The sequence below is a fragment of the Cygnus atratus genome, chromosome 4, assembly GCF_013377495.2.
Source record: "Cygnus atratus isolate AKBS03 ecotype Queensland, Australia chromosome 4, CAtr_DNAZoo_HiC_assembly, whole genome shotgun sequence".
Classification (NCBI taxonomy): domain Eukaryota; kingdom Metazoa; phylum Chordata; class Aves; order Anseriformes; family Anatidae; genus Cygnus; species Cygnus atratus.
Window position 1 is genome coordinate 50589438 of NC_066365.1, and position 20272 is coordinate 50609709.

General features: G+C 37.7%; 2 protein-coding genes across 2 annotated transcripts in view; both read left to right on the top strand.

Annotated features, from left to right (window-relative positions):
* The first annotated feature begins 1026 nt into the window (after window positions 1-1026).
* Window positions 1027-5682, top strand: CNGA1 (cyclic nucleotide gated channel subunit alpha 1). Its single transcript, XM_035552244.1, has 7 exons — window positions 1027-1146; window positions 1468-1526; window positions 1899-1928; window positions 2037-2138; window positions 3055-3162; window positions 3297-3403; window positions 4265-5682. The coding sequence occupies exons 1-7, from the start codon at window positions 1027-1029 to the stop codon at window positions 5680-5682; spliced, it is 1944 nt and encodes a 647-aa protein (XP_035408137.1).
* Window positions 5683-8450: 2768 nt separating this feature from the next.
* Window positions 8451-20272, top strand: part of NFXL1 (nuclear transcription factor, X-box binding like 1) — a 43317-nt gene continuing 31495 nt past the window's right edge. The window contains exons 1-11 of the mRNA XM_035552657.1: window positions 8451-8757; window positions 9322-9492; window positions 9844-9953; window positions 10700-10833; window positions 11967-12145; window positions 12308-12469; window positions 12600-12700; window positions 13846-13960; window positions 14286-14410; window positions 15314-15436; window positions 17960-18050. Coding sequence (XP_035408550.1) covers window positions 8598-8757; window positions 9322-9492; window positions 9844-9953; window positions 10700-10833; window positions 11967-12145; window positions 12308-12469; window positions 12600-12700; window positions 13846-13960; window positions 14286-14410; window positions 15314-15436; window positions 17960-18050 — 1471 coding nt within the window. The 5' untranslated portion in view covers window positions 8451-8597. The remainder of the gene's footprint in view (window positions 8758-9321; window positions 9493-9843; window positions 9954-10699; window positions 10834-11966; window positions 12146-12307; window positions 12470-12599; window positions 12701-13845; window positions 13961-14285; window positions 14411-15313; window positions 15437-17959; window positions 18051-20272) is intronic.

Genomic DNA, 20272 nt, shown 5'->3' on the forward strand with positions numbered 1-20272 from the left:
CTGTCAGTAATGTTGCAGCTGTATCATCCTACTTCTCCTTTGCATTGTGCTTGACTACAGACAGAAGTGCTTTCTTTAAGACTGATTCATGCTATGGCACTTGACTTCATACACCAGTGGAAGAGATACTCTATACTCTAATTTCATATAGACAAGGATATTGTGGATAGCATCTATTTTTAAATTCTAGCTAAAAGGCCTTGTCAAAAACAGATCACTTGTATCCCACAATTGATACCCAAACAGTTGGCAGTCTCATTGATACTGAGATGTAACTGACAAAATTGTAAGAATAGTGGTGGAAAGGCAGAGCAGAAATTAATTACTCCGCTGCTGAAAAGTTTGTGCACTGAAGAATGTACTGTCTTAGTTATGTGCACTACGACATTTTCAATTTATTTTTTTTAATTTTTTTTTTTAATATTGAGATGAACAAAGACATGAACAGGCCCTAGAATTTCTATTTAAGGTGTTTGTATCCTATCTTCTCTATATGAAAGGAGCCTCTAACTTCCTGGTTACGGTGGTTACTGCTGCTCTCTCTCATCAAAGCATAACTCTCTCGGACGTACTGAAATTTCTTTGGACATCCAACCAAAGTTCCTCATGCCTGGTTTTCAGGATGTCACTTGTGCATGAATCTATTTGTCCATCCCCATGAAGCAACTTTTGAGCCTTTAGTTCAAATGAAACAGTGACAGAGGCTTTGAACACAATTTCCTATTTTTTTTTCCCAGTATATGTGATCAGGAGAAAGACCTAAATTAACGCGTTCTCTAAGAAGAAGATGTGTTGAGTGTTTTCTTCATTAGCAGTTACCTGGTCACTCAGCGCACTGCAGCACCCACAGTGCCCTTTCTTGTCCGGTGGGAATGTCATGGGAATATTGTTGTTGGTTTTGGGGGAAGCAAGGAAGTAAAGGACTTATCTTTAGTGGGAAAAAGATGTGTTCTGCTAGTTGTGAAATGTCGTGATTGTTTCTGAAATTAGTTTTGCTCTCTTACCCAAGCTTAGACAGATTTGACCATGAAGGTAGGAGTGATTGAGACCCATCACTCCCATACAGTTATTCCCAGTGTGGTAGTGCAAGACACCAGTGAGGACCCTGGACTGATGGACAAAGGGGAAAACAGGTATGTTGGATTTGTTTTATTCTATTCTATTTTATTATGCATCTCTTTGTATTTTTTTCTTTTCTTTAATAATTTGCATGGGATTAACTAAGCACAGTTAACTTGCCTTCATCTAATTTTCTTCACACTCTGTTAATAAATTAATTTTATAAGATTGCGATATATTGTTTATTGTAAATATTTAAGGTATTTTAATCCTTGTCCTTTCCATTTATGTAGATAACAGCCCCTGATTAAAATGGTGAGAAACAGTCTGTGACAATTTAGAAGAAATATTTTTTTTGTATTTTAGCAGGTATCGTATAACTGTGTTGTTTTGCTGTTTCTTAGGCAGCGACATCTACCTGGTGCATTTGCACACTACAACATCAACAACAATAGTAATAAGGATGAGTAAGTACCTTTGCAATTTCATAAAATTAGAGTACTGCAATGCTAGTTGCTTAAGCAGCAATGTAAAGGAATGATCTGCATCAAATCATTTACTTATAAGTGGTTATGTCATGCAGGTAACCCAAAGGAGATTGCACGTACATTTGTACTTTACATACATCAGATATGATGATCATTCCCAACACCAAAGCTATTGCTAGTGTATCTATTAATTGAAATGAAAAGTAGTTCTGTGTGAATAAGCAAAACAGTTTTTCAAGCCAAACAGCAAAGTATAATGTGTTATCCTTACTGAACTCAGATGATTCTAATAAATAAATGTGGAAAAAATAACTGCATCCCATGAGCCTACTGTATTTTCCTTTTCCATAGAGAGAAGAAAAAGAAAAAAGAAAAGAAGAGGTAAGACAACTACTGCTACTATTAATACTACTTCTAAGGCATTTAATTTTTTTCCAAATATGCTGTAACTTAGCCTGTAACAACTGAAAATGTAAATCTATTTCGTAGCAAGTCAGAAAATAAAAAGGATGGCGAAACACAGAAGAACAAGGAAAAGAAGGAAAAAAACAAAAATAAAGATAAGTCCAAGAAGAAGGAAAAGAATGAAGAGTAAGTATTTTTCATTTATGTCCTGCTACTTTAGTGTAATAAAATTACTTTTGATGTAAAACTGAATCCATTCATGGACATCATGTAGACAAGATGCTTATTCTCTAGTGAATCAGTTACTGACTGCTGTTGTTCTCCCTGGAGTGGAGTTGTTCTGATTTATCTTTATATGTAGAAAATAGAATAAGAACATGTATGCATGCATGGAATTGATCTAAAAAAATAAGAAAAATCTCCTGTGGATTCTGATTATCCAATATATTTTGGATACTACTCTGCAGCAAAAAATGAGCCACTAACAGAAGCTCTTCTGCACATAAGGGCACCTACAAGCAAATAAACTCTTCTGTGATCTAAAAGCTCTTGCTTTACCTTTTGTGTTATGCTTAGAAGATTCATAATTATCTGTCCAATGAAGAGAAACTTAAAATAGTGAAGTAGTAACTTGTGTTGTTTGATTTCATGTTCTTTGGTTTCTGTATGTAAACTATACTGATAAACTATGCTAGGTCTTGCTCAGACAGACATTACGCATAGAGGAAGGCATGGTTTGTGTCACTTATTTAAGCATTCATATTTGCATAACCGTTTTATTTTTTGAAAGACAATCAAATCAGTTATCAGACAAGACAGTTAATTTGGTAGGAAACAAATTAATTAAAGAAGGTTGAGACCACATGTGCCCCTATAAAGTAAAGTGGGACTGCTAAGTTGAGTTTTCTTAGCAAAATCTAGATTCTACACTTTGCAACTCAATGTCATGTGTCACATCCAACAATCAGCTTGCATTCAAGCAAGGAAGCTTTTTTTTTTTTTTTTTTTCAATAACAATTTCTGGAATGCTTTGTTCCTCAAAATTTGTTATGTGTATTTTAAGACTCTACTTAAATCTCTTTTCTTCTTGCCTATCACTCAGGAAGAAGAAAGATATTTTCGTTATTGATCCAGCAGGAAATATGTATTACAACTGGTTGTTTTGCATCACAATGCCCGTCATGTACAACTGGACGATGATTATTGCTAGGTGAGGTTCTCTTTTAATAAAACTTCTGACAAAATGTAATATACCTGATAGAAAATCTACTTCATTCACCAATGATTTCATGCAAGTATTTCATTTTCTTTTCATGGTACCTTACTTTTTCCTTTCCTATTCAGAGCCTGTTTTGATGAGCTTCAGAATGACTACTTAGTGGTATGGTTTATTGTTGATTACATTTCTGACATCATCTATATTGCTGACATGTTTGTACGGACAAGAACAGGTAAGTATACTTATTGACTAATTATTCCTATTCATATATTTTTATCAGGTGGTTAAAAAAATTCAGAAGAATAATACTTCTTAGCTGGATACTCTCAATTATGTGCAATTTTGAAAAAAAAACATCAAAATAAATCTCTGAGGTTATAGACACAGAGAGACTACAGTGACCTGTAAAAACAAGAGAAAATCCTGAGTGTATTATTCCAGGGTTACATAAAGATTGCAAGGTAAGCTAGGCATGTGGTAAGCTATATACAAGCTGTTCTGCCTGGAACTGCATGAACAAGACAAAATGAACACACAATGAGCCCAGGTCAGGGTCAGGAGTTCGGAAAAATTAGTACCTAAATCTGGATTCTGTATCTAAGAAGCCTCAGATGTTTGCTTGATTTTCAAGACCATTGAACAAGTAAGACATCCAAGTAACTTCAGCTGCAACTATTTCTTTTAAAATCTTATCCTACATCTAGAACTAGATGCCTTCAATATGGTATTGAAAGTCCCATGCTCAAACTCTTTCCCTTCATTAACCACCCTTTCTGTAGCATATTTTATTTTATTTTATTTTATTTTATTTTATTTATTTTATTTCTAGTTGTTCATCAGATAGTGGAACAGTGGAGGGAAAAGAGTCAGAGTTAGAAATGTAAAATTTTCAAAGCTGTATAGTTTAGCTAGAGTTGAACCACATGGCACTAAGTTGAATACTTGGATGTATGAAATTGCTTGAAAAAATATGAAAACCTATGTACTATCTGGAACTTGCACCAAATATATTGTTCAAAGTAGATTTGGATTGACATTAAACACAATATGGTTGAAATTGAAACATTTTTTAATACTTACAATTTGATTTTAGGTTACCTGGAGCAAGGTCTTCTGGTGAAAGAAGAACAAAAGCTTAGAGAGAAATATAAGAGTTCCTTACAATTCAAATTAGATTTTCTGTCAATCATACCAACTGACCTCTTATACTTTAAGGTAGGACTGAATTACCCAGAACTAAGAATAAATCGACTACTCAGAGTAGCTCGGATGTTTGAATTCTTCCAGAGAACAGAAACAAGGACAAACTACCCAAATATCTTCAGGATCTCTAACCTTGTCATGTACATCGTGATTATTATTCACTGGAATGCCTGTGTGTACTACTCGATCTCAAAGGCTATTGGATTTGGGGCTGACACGTGGGTCTACCCCAACACTTCCCATCCTGAATTTGCCCGTCTGGTTAGAAAGTACGTCTATAGTCTCTACTGGTCAACACTGACCCTGACTACTATTGGTGAAACGCCCCCTCCTGTAAGGGATTCTGAGTATTTCTTCGTGGTTGTTGACTTCTTGGTTGGAGTATTGATTTTTGCTACCATTGTTGGTAACGTCGGTTCTATGATCTCCAACATGAATGCTGCCAGGGCAGAGTTTCAAGCAAAGATTGATGCTATCAAGCAGTATATGCACTTTCGGAACGTAAGTAAAGACATGGAAAAAAGGGTTATAAAGTGGTTTGACTATCTGTGGACAAACAAAAAGGCTGTGGATGAAAGGGAAGTCTTGAAGTACCTGCCAGACAAACTAAGAGCAGAGATTGCAATCAACGTTCACCTTGAAACACTAAAAAAGGTTCGGATTTTTGCAGACTGTGAAGCTGGTCTGCTGGTTGAACTAGTTTTGAAACTCCAGCCACAAGTATACAGTCCTGGGGATTATATTTGCAGAAAAGGAGATATCGGACGAGAAATGTACATTATCAAAGAAGGCAAACTTGCAGTAGTCGCTGATGATGGAATTACACAATTTGTGGTCCTAAGTGATGGCAGCTATTTTGGAGAAATCAGCATTCTTAATATCAAAGGTAGCAAAGCTGGCAATCGAAGAACAGCCAATATTAGAAGTATTGGATACTCAGATTTGTTCTGTTTGTCTAAAGATGATCTCATGGAGGCTTTAACAGAGTATCCAGATGCAAAGGCAATGCTAGAAGAAAAAGGCAAGCAAATCCTAATGAAAGATGGGTTGCTGGACATTGAACTTGCAAATTTAGGAAGCGATCCTAAAGATCTGGAAGAGAAGGTTGCTTACATGGAAGGATCAATGGACAGATTACAAACAAAGTTTGCCAGATTGTTGGCTGAGTATGATGCTGCACAACAGAAACTGAAGAAAAGACTTACACAAATTGAGAAAATATTGAAGCCAGTTATAGAGCAAGAATTTGCAGACTTGGAAGAACTAGATCCATCTGCAGATAAACCTGCAGCGTCAAAAGCAGAATAAAAACCTAGAGGTTGCCTGTAAGACTTAGGTTCAATCTTGAATGGGGCTGAATACATTCATTTCTAATCTTGTAGGACCTGACTATCGCTTATGAAAAATGATTTGTTGAAGTAATGTCACTAATTCCCTACAAGCAACACATATGTGTCAGGTTTAGGAAAGAAAAAGAAGAAACAAGAATGGGGATGGAACATAACACCTTCCTCTTTACACAATACCATTGTACAGCAAATGCATTCTATCTGTGCATGAATAGGGAAGGTTTTGCTGACCATTTAAAAATATTTTCTTCATGTCCATTTATGCAAGGAAGGAAGGAAAAGTTTGGTAACAATTGTATTAATTATTTGAAGTAAATATAGGCACGAATCATGATAATACATTTGTGTATAAACAAACATTTAAATACCTATTGATTAACATAAGATTAATTAAATACAGGAGAATACATAAAAAATTAGGTATATCTACAAGGCAGATGCAAGTACTGAAGGCTGGAAAATATTATGACTTCACTGGGTCCACATCAGCTGATTTCTTGAGATGTTAGTGGGCAGTTTTAGAATGGTGCTTTTTTCAGGATATCACAGGCAAAGGCTGGAGCACGGAGGGAAGGACATTTGATCATTTTTATGTATCAATATGAGACAAAAGGATGGCAGGATATCTGGTGGTTCTTTTCCACAATAATAACAAATATGTAATATTGAAGGCTGTTTTGCTCCATGTAATCACATGGCTGCTGAACATGAACTACCATTTCTTTAAGATCTGTGCTTAAAAATTTTTGACTAATGTAACAGTTGTGGATGCTGGCAGAGTGCAAGGGAAGAGATGACAGAAAGAGGTTAAACTCTCCCTACAGCATCTTTTGTAGCTACTGTTAGGGGAAGAATACAGGGACTAAATAGGGTGTTTGTATTTCATTTACAATGTTTTTCTTTCTTCTGTTCTTAATCACTACTAGAGATAGTAAAATCTATTGTTTCACAAGTCAGGTAAGTTTTCAACTGGTTTAAAAGGCATTTTCTTTTTTTTTCTTTTTTTTTTTCTTTCTTTTCCTAATTTATGTCTCTTTTCATTTGCAAAATTGGTTATATTAGTTGTCATCTCAGACTTGGCTAGGTATTTTCAGTAGATTTTGATCATAGCCATTTAATGCTGGATAAGTTTGATGACAGGGAGTGAAGAAAGGGAGTGCACAGAGAGAATACATAATTCTGTATTTAGAGCATTTAGAATATCTTGGCCAATTGGATGGCAATTGGATTCCCAGTCTTAAAAAATACGTATGTAAAAATTACAGGTACTTGATAATACCTCTATATTTCCATCTTTGGCTCTAGCAAGATGGAGATACTATGAACTGGATCTTTTGTAAAAGTGTGGAAAATGTGTCTTTTGCAAAGTGCATTCATTTCTGATTTATTTTTTTTAACGTTGATGAGTTTCTCAAAGAGAGAGTTATATAATGGATTTCACAGATTAAATATTATGAAGTAATTAATGCATAGAATATAAGGAACAACAAGGATAAATGTACATATGGGATGGCTGTTCATTCACTTTGAATGGCCCATGGCTCAATGTGCTGGTGAAGCAAATGGGTATGCATTTAATTAAAACTATCAGTACGTAAAAGAGCAAGAATTATTCTGGCATTTACTGCATTTTGTACACTGGACTTTGCAATCAGCATTCTTACAATTCAGGTCTTTAATATAACTTGCAATCTGTATGGCAGCAGCATCTTGTAGGGCTGTGTCATATTTTCCTAGGCATTTAAGAAGCACTTTTCACCTTTTAGGATTTTGTATTAGAGAAATGTTACTGAGTTAATTCTGTTATAATATACTGAGTTTTAATGAATAAATACAGAGATCTGTTCACATTTTTTCTTCTATTTATCCTTCAGTCTGTGACATGAGTTGTAGTCACTAACTGCCACTTTCTTGAGAATAAAAATTCTTTTATTTAAAACAAATTTGAAATAAAACAGAAAAACAGGATTGACCTGACCTGCAGCACTTTACTTTGTATTTTCAGGCTCTTTATTATCTGAAATCCTGTATTGTTTAACTTGTAAGAATATGTATTTGCTGAAACAATAAATAAATAAAGGTAGAGTTTCCTCCTGGCAGAGTAAGACAAAATAAGTGCTACAGGGAATTGTCAATCAAATTAAAATTTTATTTCAATTTGCACATATCTGCCAGAATGTTTTTGGATGCATACAGTTTATTCAATAGTTATTTCTGTGCAGTAAAACCTTCTGGGTATTAACTTAAGTTTCAACATATGCTTAAAAGCTGATTTGTGAAGCTGATGTATTTTGAAAAAGAGTGTATGAAATGTGCATCACAGCGTCACACTACAGAGAAGGCTGCCAGAAGATCCGAAGCCATTGTTTCTGTGGCCAGAGTGACAGGCAAGAAGAAATTCAACCATTAAAGAGCTAAGAAAGTGGGGCACTAGGGAGCAGCTTTCTGGTTATCAACAGTGTCGGGCAGGCTCCCTGTGGACCTTCACAAGGAGCAGGCTTGGCTAGGGCAGGCCACCCTTCCACACTTCAGCTCCTCAGGAGCGTTTGCCCTAACGTCCTGGTTTTCACACCCCTTCCCCCTGGAAGCACCACACGCCTCCAGCCAGGAGGCAGCAGCATGGCGCCCGCCGCCTCAGCCGCCCGAGCGGGGCCGCGCCGCAGTGCACGCTGGGTGCTGTAGTCCTCCGTCCCGTCCCGACCCCTCCCGCCTCGCTGCGGCGCGGGGAGCGCTGGGAGTTGTAGGCGGGAGCAGCCCGGCCTCCCAGCCTCAGCCTCCACCGGCGCTTCCGGCCGGCGAGGCAGGAGGCAGCGGCGGGCCGGGAGGCGGCCGTGAGGGAGCCCCGCGCTGCCCCGGCCGGCGGGGGGGAGAGCGATGGAGGCGGCCTGGCGGCAGGGCGGCCGCGGCCGGGGCCGCGCCAGGCCCGGGGACGGGCTCTCCGGCCGCGCCGGGGCGGCTGCGAGGGCCCCGGCCCCCAAGGGCCGCGGCGGTGCCTGCGCTCCGGCTGCGGCGAGCGGCGGCGAGGGGGCCGGCGGTGAGTGAGTGCCCCCTGTAACTTCTGATGTTGCCAGATGAAGAAATGGGATGAACCCGCTACTGCAGTAAAGACTTGTTGGGAGGGAGGACAACAGAAGTCTTAATTTAAAAAAAAATACCAGATGCCGGGAGAGGTAGCTGTAGCAAATGGTAACAGTTACTACTGTGAAGAACTGCCTGATTTTATTTGTTTATTTTTGCCTTATGCCATAACAGTTGCGTTTGCATTTTTTGTTTGTTATTGTTGTGCTACTAATGTTTTTAAAGTATGCTTTTAGTAAAGCAGCTTTATAAATGGACTTAGTACTTCTGGTTGGATGTCAGAAGTAATTGACCGATGATAACAGCTGTTGTGAGCTTTATGGATCATGCCCAGTGAGGAAGAAAATGCAGTTGATATATTCTTGTGTGGTACTGGAAGTGTAACAAAATAAGTGCCCTTAAAAACCTAAAATAAGGAAACTCTTTAAAGAAAAGAATGGTTGAAAGCATCTAGAGCCAAACATGATGTTGTGATTAACTGCCATAATATTAATCATCGTTAATCTATTCTTTTAAATAGAACTATCTTCACAGAGGAAGTTTGATGAAATTAAGAAAGCTAACCAGGCTGCAGCAAAAAAGCTGGTTGAAGACCAGTTTAGTTCCTCATCGGAAGATGATGATGAAGATGCTGAAGTAAAACAAGGAAAGATTTTGGCAAAAACATTTACCATATACACTAGTCAAACCGGTAAACTTTTTTCATATAATGACTTTTATTTGGGTACTAAAGCATAACCAAGGTTATTTTATTGGTAACATACTAGAATTTTTCCATAATATGAGAGAAAGTACTTTGTTCTGATTTACTTCTTGTATTGAAAATATTTGTTCTGAGCAGTAAACGCTGGTTGTGCTTCTTGCCTTGGTCAGCAGAATCAACGGTATGGTTGTGAAACTGTCTTAAGCGCTTCTAATAATGCAGTTTTGTAGTAATATGTGACTGGCCTCAGTTCAGAGAAAAATAATTTTACAGTCTCAGCATGTACAGAATAGCAGATCAAAGATTACCGATTGCCTTAAAAATCTTTTTCTGTTAAAGATGGAGATGCTAGTGAACTGGAACGTACAAGACAGTACGTGAACGAAGCATTTCAGTCAGGAGCTATGACATGTCTGATCTGCATTGCTTCAGTTAAAAGGAACCAAGCTGTAAGTATTTCACTGCAGTCTTTAAGAGGTTACAAAACAAATTATTAACATTTTTAGGTAACTGCTGAACCTTGAAAGGGGAAAATGTTTAGTACTTTCCCTATCTAGACGTCTAGGGACCTAGAGCATGTGACAGGGAGAGAGGCGGAGGTAGAGCTCGGGTTGTTTAGTCTGGCAGGGAGGAGGCTCAGGAATGGTATGCTTGCATCCTCTGTCTACTTGGGAGTTGTGAAGATGGCTAAAGCCAGTCTTTTATGTGGTGACAGAAGGTATAGTAAGGGGGCAATGACACAATCTGAGGCTTGAGAGGTGCAGATTGTAGACAAGGTATGACACACAGACAGGTTGCCCATGGTGATTATGGAGTCCCCATCTGTAAAGGGCCTCCAGGTCGCTAAGCTAGACAATTGCTAAGTTGGCAGTAATCACACTTTGGGCAGGAGATTGCACTGGTGTGTTTAAATCAGCATTTCTGTGATTATATGAATACTTCGGGCTCCATAAGCTTTGATGAAAACTTCCCATAGCAGCAGGAAGAAAAGAATGTGGATATGAGTCTGTAGCAGTAAAATGTCTGTATTAATCTGAAGTAACAATAGGTAGAATTTGTCTTTGGGAACCTGTTTTTTTTTTTTAATGGGAAAATAACAAGCTTGTATTTTTCTAGATAGTATAGATTTTTCAGCAATTGAAACAGGGAAAAAAAGCTAATGTAAAAAAAAATGGCACTTATATCTGCTCTTTAGGTCTGGAGCTGTTGTGGATGCTTTTGTATATTTCACCTGGTATGTATCCAGAAGTGGGCAAAGGACAGCCTTTTCCTGGTGTCATCTCCTTTGACAGATGATGATTTTGGGAAGAAAGATTATCCGTGGCCATGGTGAGCTCTTCATGGTATACTTACAAAAATACTTTTGTGAAATGTGTGAACTGGAGTTACTTTAGAAAGGATTGACAGACGTAAATGACAGGCGCACACACACACAAAGTTTAGAAGGCTTGCTTTTGCATAGCTTTTCTTAATTCTTTTCAAGTTTTTGCTAACGTAATTTGGTAATATTTCACAGTGATGTTAAAAGTATTTTGCTGCATCAAATTTGCTTTAACCTGTGAAAAAGTAAATCTGTTGTGTGTCAGCCTCTCATTATTTTTAAATGGTTTTACATATTTATGTCATTTTAAAAATTGGCATCAGTGGCATGTGAAATTAAAAAAAAAAAAGTTAAAGTAGTATGATTTATAGATTTGAATTTTTCAAAATTTCTGTATAACTCAAACATTAAAGCCAGTCTTGTAGTTTTACATGACATTGTGGCTGCGTGAATAATGAATCTTGCTTTTTCAGTAAGTTTGTCTCTGAAAGTTCAGTCAAGGTTTCTCCGTGCAGGTTTTTTGCACCATATTTGTCCACCTGCTTTTCTGTGGGTAGTTGTAGTACTGTCTTTGAGGTACAAGTCTCTGTCAAATTTGGTTGAAACTGCCTGGTGGATTCAAAAGCTCTATTAACATGGGATCTCAGACAAGCTGCTTTGCTTTGGAAACAATTTTAGTTTACACTTTTTAGTTACAGTTTTAGTTATGCGTTGTTTTAATAACATTGATGAATCTTGTTTTATGTAGTTTAGAAATCTCTGCTGATGAAAGCCTGTTTTCTCTCTCTCCTTCTAATTGGTTCTTTTTAAAGAGACTGCCTTTGTTGCATACCTTCCTTTGGTATTACTTAACGTAGAAATTATTATATATGCCTGTTATACCAAATGTCTTTGCATGTATTCTCAGAGAAAAAGATATTGCAGTAATAGGACAATTCCTTAGACATTCATTAGAATTGTAGTAACGTGATTTTTTTTTTAGTGTTGTAAAATCTGACATATAGCAAGACCTTTATTATTTGTTATAGATCAGTTGTAAAAATCTTAATTAGTAGCCTGGTAACAATCTCGGGAAACTGAAATAATAAAAACTAATGCTACTAATGCTTTTCTTTTTCCCTTCCTTTTTCCTTTCTTGTAGTCCAAAATGTAGGTTTGAATACAAACGGTCTGAAACTCCCAGTAGGTATTACTGTTACTGTGGAAAAGTAGAGAATCCACCATTGGACCCATGGCTGGTACCTCATTCCTGTGGTCAAATATGTGAGAGGGAATTCAAACCTCCTTGTGGGCATAAATGTTTGCTGCTTTGTCATCCAGGTAAATCCATTGTGTCTCTTGATTGTGTCCTGTATTTGTGTAGCTGTTGCACAACTTTACTTAAAATGGGATAGCTATGTTTAAAATTCTCAGAATAAAAAAGATTTTAGTTAAGGCTGAGTTTGCTGAAGAGCTATTAATGATTCTTTTTTCTGTGCTTAGGACCCTGTCCACCTTGCCCAAAGATGGTCACAACAACCTGTCACTGTAAGAAGGCTAAGCCAGTGCCCCGAAGATGCAGTGCAAAGGAATGGTCGTGTCATCTGCCATGTGGACGATTGTTGCTGTGTGGACAGCACACTTGTGAGAATCCCTGTCACGCAGGTAGACCTGCCTTAAACTTCAGAGGAGTAGTTGCTTTAAGTCTAAAGACACACTATTCCTTTCCAAGTTGAATATAAAAAAAAAATAAATCTAATTCCTGCTCTCAGTGTCACTTCACAATTTCATATAGGAAATTGTCAGCCCTGTCCGCGTGTCAGTAAACAACGGTGCGTCTGTGGAAGACAGACAGCAGAAAGGCTTTGTGCAAGTCCTCAGTGGCAGTGTGATCAGGTATGTTGCATGATCATGCCTTTTTTTTTTAGCTTGTGTTGCATCTATGTAGGCAGTGGTGTCTGAGGATGAATCTGCTTGGTAGTCCAGTTCATTTCTGACAGTAGTTAAAATGACACTGTTCAGGAATTTGCTAGCTCTCAGCTAGCAGTGAATTTGACCTCTATATTCTGTTTTATTTTTTTTTGTACTCGAGGTTGAAATTTCATAAACATAAAACCACAGCTTAATAAACAAGTTTCATGCTTGTTTACTTCTAGCAATGGTAACAGAATGAAAGTTGTGTGATTTGTTCTCTGAAATATACTTGCAGCTCATTCTTAGGGACCAAGGCTACAGTTTGACATACTGGAAAAAATAAAAATAATAGAAAAAATTTAACAGGTGGCATGGAGGTTGTACCAGGAGGTGCTGGTCACTATGATTCTAATAAGAAAAGCACTTAGACTCTGTAAAGTATCAGTTAAAATGCTGTTTATTTGAGCTAACGCTATAGAGAACGAGAGAATAGCGTAAATTATACTATGAACCTTTAGATGGTGGGAACCCTAAGCTGCGGGCATTGAGTGGGCCCCCAGTCCATGTGCAGCTTGCTGTGCAGACCCTGTCTGTAGCAATTGTTACTGTGTTTTGGTCTCTCAAGCTGTTACAGGATTTTGGAAAACAACTCGATTAATCATTTCTAATGCCAGAGAGGATGTTCACGTGAGAAATTCTTGCTGTGTTTCTAGATAAAGGCAAGGACATGCACCTGGCATAATCACAGGCACCGAGTGGGAGCTGTCTGCAGGCTCCTCTGTTACTGCAAGCTGGATAAGTTTGTCCTGTGGCCAAGGGATATGTGCAGCACAACACAGGCCTGAAGGCCATGCTGTACGTGCAGTATAGCACAGCAAAGGGCCCCTGCTCAGGCTGTTTTGTGAATTGCTAACCCTTTGATGTACAGTGGTCTTCAAGTCAGGATCACTGCAGGGATCATCAGTTTTGTTTGGCAAAGAAGAATATTATTACAATTAACTTGATTGCTCAGAAAAAGTTTAATTCCATCCAGACATCTCCCATCTCATTTTTTTTGTCTTGTGTTGCTTTCTCTTACCGTGCCATCTTGTTACATTACATTCACTTGGTTTCTCTGAGCTTTCCAGGTGTGTGGGAAAGCTTTGCCTTGCGGTAATCACACTTGTGAACAAGTTTGTCATGCTGGTCCCTGTGGAGACTGTCCTCGTTCTGGGAAAAGGTCCTGTCCATGTGGAAAGTCAAGTAAGTTTATTTTTATTTTTTTTACGAATAAAGTAAAGAAATGTCATCCAGCATTTGTCTGTCAGTAGTTTTGGTTACTACTGCAGTGCAGGGTCCATATAAAGTTCTTACAAACAGTGAACTGTGAAAGGTAAAATGAACCTTTTTGCTTAATTTGCTTTCAAAGCTTTATTTAGTAGCAGGGGGTTAATCGTCTGTGTGAATAATTCTAGGGAAGACTATTCCAAAAATGAGAGATAATTAGCATTTCGTATATCACAGTATATATTGTTTCCTAATTTTTTTTTCTGTATGTCTGCTTGTACTTCTCTCTCTTTTAATCTAGAGTTTACATTGCCTTGTACGGAAGATGTGCCCACTTGTGGTGATAGTTGTGACAAAGTCCTAGAATGTGGCATCCATAAATGTTCGCAGCGCTGTCATCGAGGTCCCTGTGAAATATGCAGACAGGTCAGTCCAGCTGTAGAAGGTTCACGTTACGTTAGGATTTTTAAACACTGTATGTTTGGAACACTGCAGGTTTTCTGAGGGAAATGAAATCCTTATCTGTCACAAAATCTATGGCTCTTCTGGGATGAAGGCTTATTTTTTTTTTAAAATTAAATATGCCCTAAAAACCACTTAATTTTCCTTAGCTCTTTTAGCTTTCTTGTTCTGTAGTACTATATTTCTTCATTAGTGAAACAGAATATGCTGTTACATAATGTTATTTTCTTGTTAGTAAGAAAATAATGTGTTGCTCAGTTCTAAGTATCCGTGTAGCTTTTGTGGTCTGGCCTATAATGCTGTTGCTCTGGTTGTTATTGTTGTCTCTTCTGGACCACCCTTGGCTGTAAAGTTTATGGTGAAAACAGTTAGCACATAGCTGGGATGTGGGTCAGGTAAACCCACTCACCTATTTCTTAAATTGTGTACGTGACGGATGGATTTACTGTGCAGGAGAAGTACTTTTTGTATGAATTAATTTTGCACTTGCACTTGATGTCTTGCACTACACATTCAAGTGATTCTCTTGAAGCGTCTTTCCTCTTGGTGAGTCCAAGGCTAAAGTCTTGCCACGAGGTGCTGTCTAAAGCACAGTGTTTCCAGTACTGACACAAGGTCCCCCAGTAGTTACAGAATGGATAGGTAACCTGCTGTTAGAGCAGGTAATATTCTATCTGGTATGATAGGCCATTGTGAAGTTATTCTGCCATGAGCTTAGCTTTTCAGCTAGTAGTAGAACACTTTATTTTCTACTCCTATTGCTTTATTTTCTATTTATGTATTTTTTTTGCTTTCCTTTGGGGGGCGGGGGTGTACGTGGTGTGTATTAAAAATACCTTGTTTTTTTTCCCCTACCTTGCTGCCCAGGAAGTTGAAAAACAGTGTCGCTGTGGAAAGCACACTAAACGCATGCCATGCCATAAGCCTTACCTGTGTGAGACAAAGTGTACGAAAATTCGTGATTGCCAAAAGCACCAGTGTAGGAGAAAGGTAAGTGTCCAGACATGGTCTTTCTCAAATGGTTCGCTTAGATGATTATTTTTTTATTTTATATATATTTAATTAATTTGTAGTTCCACCTCATGTTATTATAGAAAGAAGTTCTCTTCCTTGTCATTCAAATTGGTTTGCAGTGTACCAGAGTTCTCTGAACAGCATGTCACCAAAAAAACCCAACGGTTCCCTTGAAAGCTGGGAGTGGATTTTGACAACTTTCCAGCTCCAGAAGACAGTTTTGCTTTCAGCTACTTGAGTATTTACTAATGCTTTACGCATTCTGGGGTGGTTAAATCCGTTCATATCTTTCCCTTGTAGGAAGAACTGGGGTTCTCCAATAGCTTTGTAAGGGACATATTCTGGTTTTTGTCAATGCAGCAGTCCACGCCTGTCTCTAATATGCATCACTGCAAACAGCAGTGGTCTGACAATTGGGAATTAAGAGTTTTTGTTCTCATTTGAGGCTGATAACTCAGACCTCGCTTTTCAGTTTGTTGATTCATGAAGGCCAAGCATGTTAATCCTACGTTTCTATGTTTTTTTTTCTAACTTAAAAAAAATGAATATTTTTGCGTGTTATATAGGAAATGAAAAAAACTGAAATATGGATGTTGCCTTTTTTGTGTAAATGGATTTAGATATCTATTCTAAAGCAACTATTACTAATATGTGTTTTCCCATTTAGAAATACTTTGAATATCTTTTCAGGGGTATTGATACTGAAGGCTTTGGGAGAGGTGTTTTTCTATCTCTTGACTGTCTTGTTATGTCCCTGCCTCTAGCATTCCAGCCTCCTGCCTGCCCTCCCTGTCCTCCCACCTCAGCAAGGAAAATTAAAAGGGAAGGGTGCTAGCAGATGTTGCAGGCTGCTGAAGTTTCAAATGTCTGCTTGCTAGGCAGGACACATTTTTACTTTCAGTGTGAGCTTGGTATATGATAGCCAACTGAAAGGTTAATTAAATCATTTTCACAATGCACGTTTCAACATTCTTGCAAGTTTGTAACATTGAAGTTCACTGGGATGTTTCCTCATTTCACTTCATGAAAGAACAAAAATCTTTTATGCTGTCTCACAGTTGTTCTCTTTGGTTACAGTAGGTGAGAATCATGTTGAATCGTACTCTATGATCCAGATTTAATAGCTTTTTGATGTGTACTTAGTTACATGTGTAACTAAGAGTTATTTAACCTGATTTTATAAAATACTTAAACTGGAGTAGAGGGATAAATGTCACTGTCCGAGATCCACAAGACCAAATAAAACAAGCATAGTCATAAAGGTTGTATCTAGAGTTTAATAAGCAATTTACTAGTAAACCAAGTAGCTGAAAGTAGAGTTTTTGCTTGAAATTAGGTATTCTTGACTTTTTGGTTCAGTTTTCAAAATAGAGTGGACAAAGGAATAGTGAAACTATTTTAGTGAGTAATCTTGAAATTGTGTTGGTTTCAAGCAAGAACAAACTACTGAGTTAACATAGAAGTCTCTCAATAAAGTTAATACAGCATCTGGGTTGATTGACTTACTAGGGCTTTCTTTGGGCCTTTCCTGTACTTCTGAGGAGATGGTCACTAAATATTACAATACAAAGTATCCTTGGATTTTCATATCTGAATATATGTGCATCATGTGTTACCACAGAAACCAACCACATATGAAACACAGCTCTAGCCACCATATAATTCTAAAGTACATTCAAAAGTTGCCTGCTGTGTGTGAATTAAACTGTTAGGACAGTTGGACTTTTTCCCATGGAGGCATGAAAAATACAGTTTTCTTATTTTTGAGTGTTACTATTACAGTGAATTTACAAGTAAATTCAAACTTGGCATCTTTAATTTATGTTAAAAAAAATCCATGTTTCTCTTCCTAACTGCCGTGCTTTCTTATATTAGCTTGGAAGGAGGGTACCTCTTCAGTTAATAGAAAATGTGGGGTTCTGTTCTGACCTGGGATCCACCAGTCTGTTGTTGTGATGTGTTCTGAACGAAATGGGCTTTCTTTCTCATTATTGCTTTATATGAGAACTGAGCACGGATCACTAATGCTCAAGTTACCTGACATTTACTACACAGGTTAAGTGTTTTTTTTTAAAAAAAAAAAAGTTAGCAACATTTATGTGCCACAGACCCTGTAAGTATAAAAGTGGAAAAAAAATGCAGAGTAACAGGGCAGATGGATGGATATTTTATGTGTAATCTTCTGAAATGATTTCAGATTAAAATGTGGTAAGAATTTGAACTTTTAAGATGATATTCAGTTTTTTGGAAGCCCTCTGCCTGTTTAATGTATTGAAATGATGATCAGTTGTGTGTTTTCTAATTATTTAAACAGTGATTTTTTTAATCAACTTTACACATATCTTCATTTCTATTCCTGGCATGACTTTGATAAAATTTCACTAAATTGGATGAATAAAGTTCTACGAAGCACTGGGAGGGGGGGAGATAGTGGAAGAGGGTGAATTTCTACCAGAAATGTCAAAGTTTGCAGTTACATAGAGTATTTTGTTCCAACAGTGCTGTTCTGGAAACTGTCCACCTTGTGATCAAGTCTGCGGGCGGACCTTAGGCTGCAGAAACCACAAATGTCCTTCAGGCTGCCACAGAGGTAAGAACAGGTGAAGGACGCCCATAGCACTAAGCAATAACAATAAGCAAAATAGTGTTGATTTTTGCCAAACGTAGTGCTTGTATAACTCTGCGTAGTGCTCAACAAATTTTCTCCCTTTGTTGCATGTGGGCCTTTTGTGGGGGTAGTGTGTTTGAAAGATTTTCGGTGCGGGTTAGAGCTTGAGGGCTTACATAATGATAGGCAGCACTTTCCAAGTGCTTAATTCAAATTGCATTGTATGACATTTCCCTAAATAATTCTGGTCACTGAATATGCATAACAAAATCCAACTACATACAGAAATGACTGTGCTGGTTGAGTCTGGATGGCTTTAAAAAATCCTAGAATGTAATGTGTGATATTAGCGGGCTAAAAAAGAAGTTGGTGGAACTTAAATATATATTGGTATCTTACAGATGTGAAAATTAGAACTTGTTACTGATGATATGAAAGATAACAAAAAAGCTTACTTCTCCATCCAGTGACCTTGGTTAAAAAGAACCTGAAATTGACCAAAATTACCTGGTAGCTTTTATCCTGTCTGATTGTTTTGACATTCATTTGGTAGGGGATTAGATTGCAGTGACTGAGAAGGGGCTGTTTTCTCAGCAATTTTCCTTCTGGAAGCTGTTGCCCTGCTGAAATAGCAGCTGAGTAGAGTCTATGTAATTCACCTGAGCATTCTGAACTATAAATTGCAGCACCTCAGGAAATAATTCACAGCTTGTTCAGCTAGTCTTGCTTTTGAGGCAGTGAGTCTTAAGAGAGTAGGGACAAGTAAATATGGCAGTTGTCCCAGTTAACGTTCTATTAAATCTGTCACTACAAACTAGTGGTATGTTTTATGTGTCCCTTCTCATCCTTTCCTTTTCTCTCCCTGCCCTTCCCCTCTAAATCCTGGAAATACTTTTATTTGTATTATCAGAAGAAAACTAGGTAACACTGTTTTTCTGCATTAGTTTGAACTGGAGAATCATAGAACTGTAGAATAGTTTGGGTTGGAAGGGACCTTAAAGATCATGTAATTCCAACCCCCCTGCCATGGGCAGGAACACCTCCCACCAGCCCAGGTTGCCCAAAGCCCCATCCAGCCTGGCCCTGAACACCTCCAGGGATGGGGCATCCACAGCTTCTCTGGGCAACCTGTGCCAGTGCCTCAGCACCGTCTGGGTGAAGAAATCGTAACTAAATCATAGAATAATATTCTGGTTAGAAAACTTCAATGAGCTAATGCTGCTTGATATGGTATACTTAAATTCAATAGTTGGCTTACATTTGTTCGTAGTTGTATCCTACAACTTCGCTAGAAGTGACATTAATGATTGTTAATAACAAACTTAGTTATTAGAAGAAATTATGAAGAAGTAATAAATATTTTAAAATATTTTAACACTAATAAATAGTGTTAAATCTTGCTGGAAGTTGCATCCAGTGAATCAAATAACTACAGTATCAGATGTAGAGAAGGAAGACTAACTTCTGTGTGCTCCAACAAATTGTAACCTGTTCCAATTTGTGATACCTTATTGTCGGAATGTTTAAAAATATTTCTAATGAAGGTGATGATCTTGTTTTTAAAAATATATTCATGTTTTTCTTCCTACACCCCAATACTTCTCTTTGTTCTGAAACTTACGATTACTTATTGTCAGCATCTACGGCCAGGTCAGGCTAGTTTTGCAGTGAGCTGACAGATCTTAGTGACCACTGATTTTAAAGGAAATAGCATGCCTCCAGAAGTAACTTGCGAGATTAGATTCTTTAAAAAGTAGCTGTTCTCACAATTGTTAGAGATTGCTGCTGATTAAAAGTAACCTCATCTATTCTGTTTGTGATTTGCTTTTATGTGTCTTTTAAGTGTTTAATCATGCTTGCTGAAATTTAGAATGTGTGGCCAGGGAATTGAAATGCTTTGTTTCCTACTGTAGTACGTTATAACACTCGATTTGAGAACAGCGTGCTCTGACCCTAACTTCAGGTTATATGTGATCTCTGCCCTTCCATCTTGTTGAACATGTAAGCAGTTGTCGTCTTTAATAGAATAATGTGCACACTGTGAGTGTATTGTAAGTAAATTGTAGACATATTTAACACTCAAGGTGGCACAGCTTTAGACTCCCAATTTCTTTTATAAAAGTACCTGTTTATATGTGCTGATAATATATTAAATTCAATCTACTTTGCAGTATAACTATTGTATACTTCCATCCTTTTCTCTT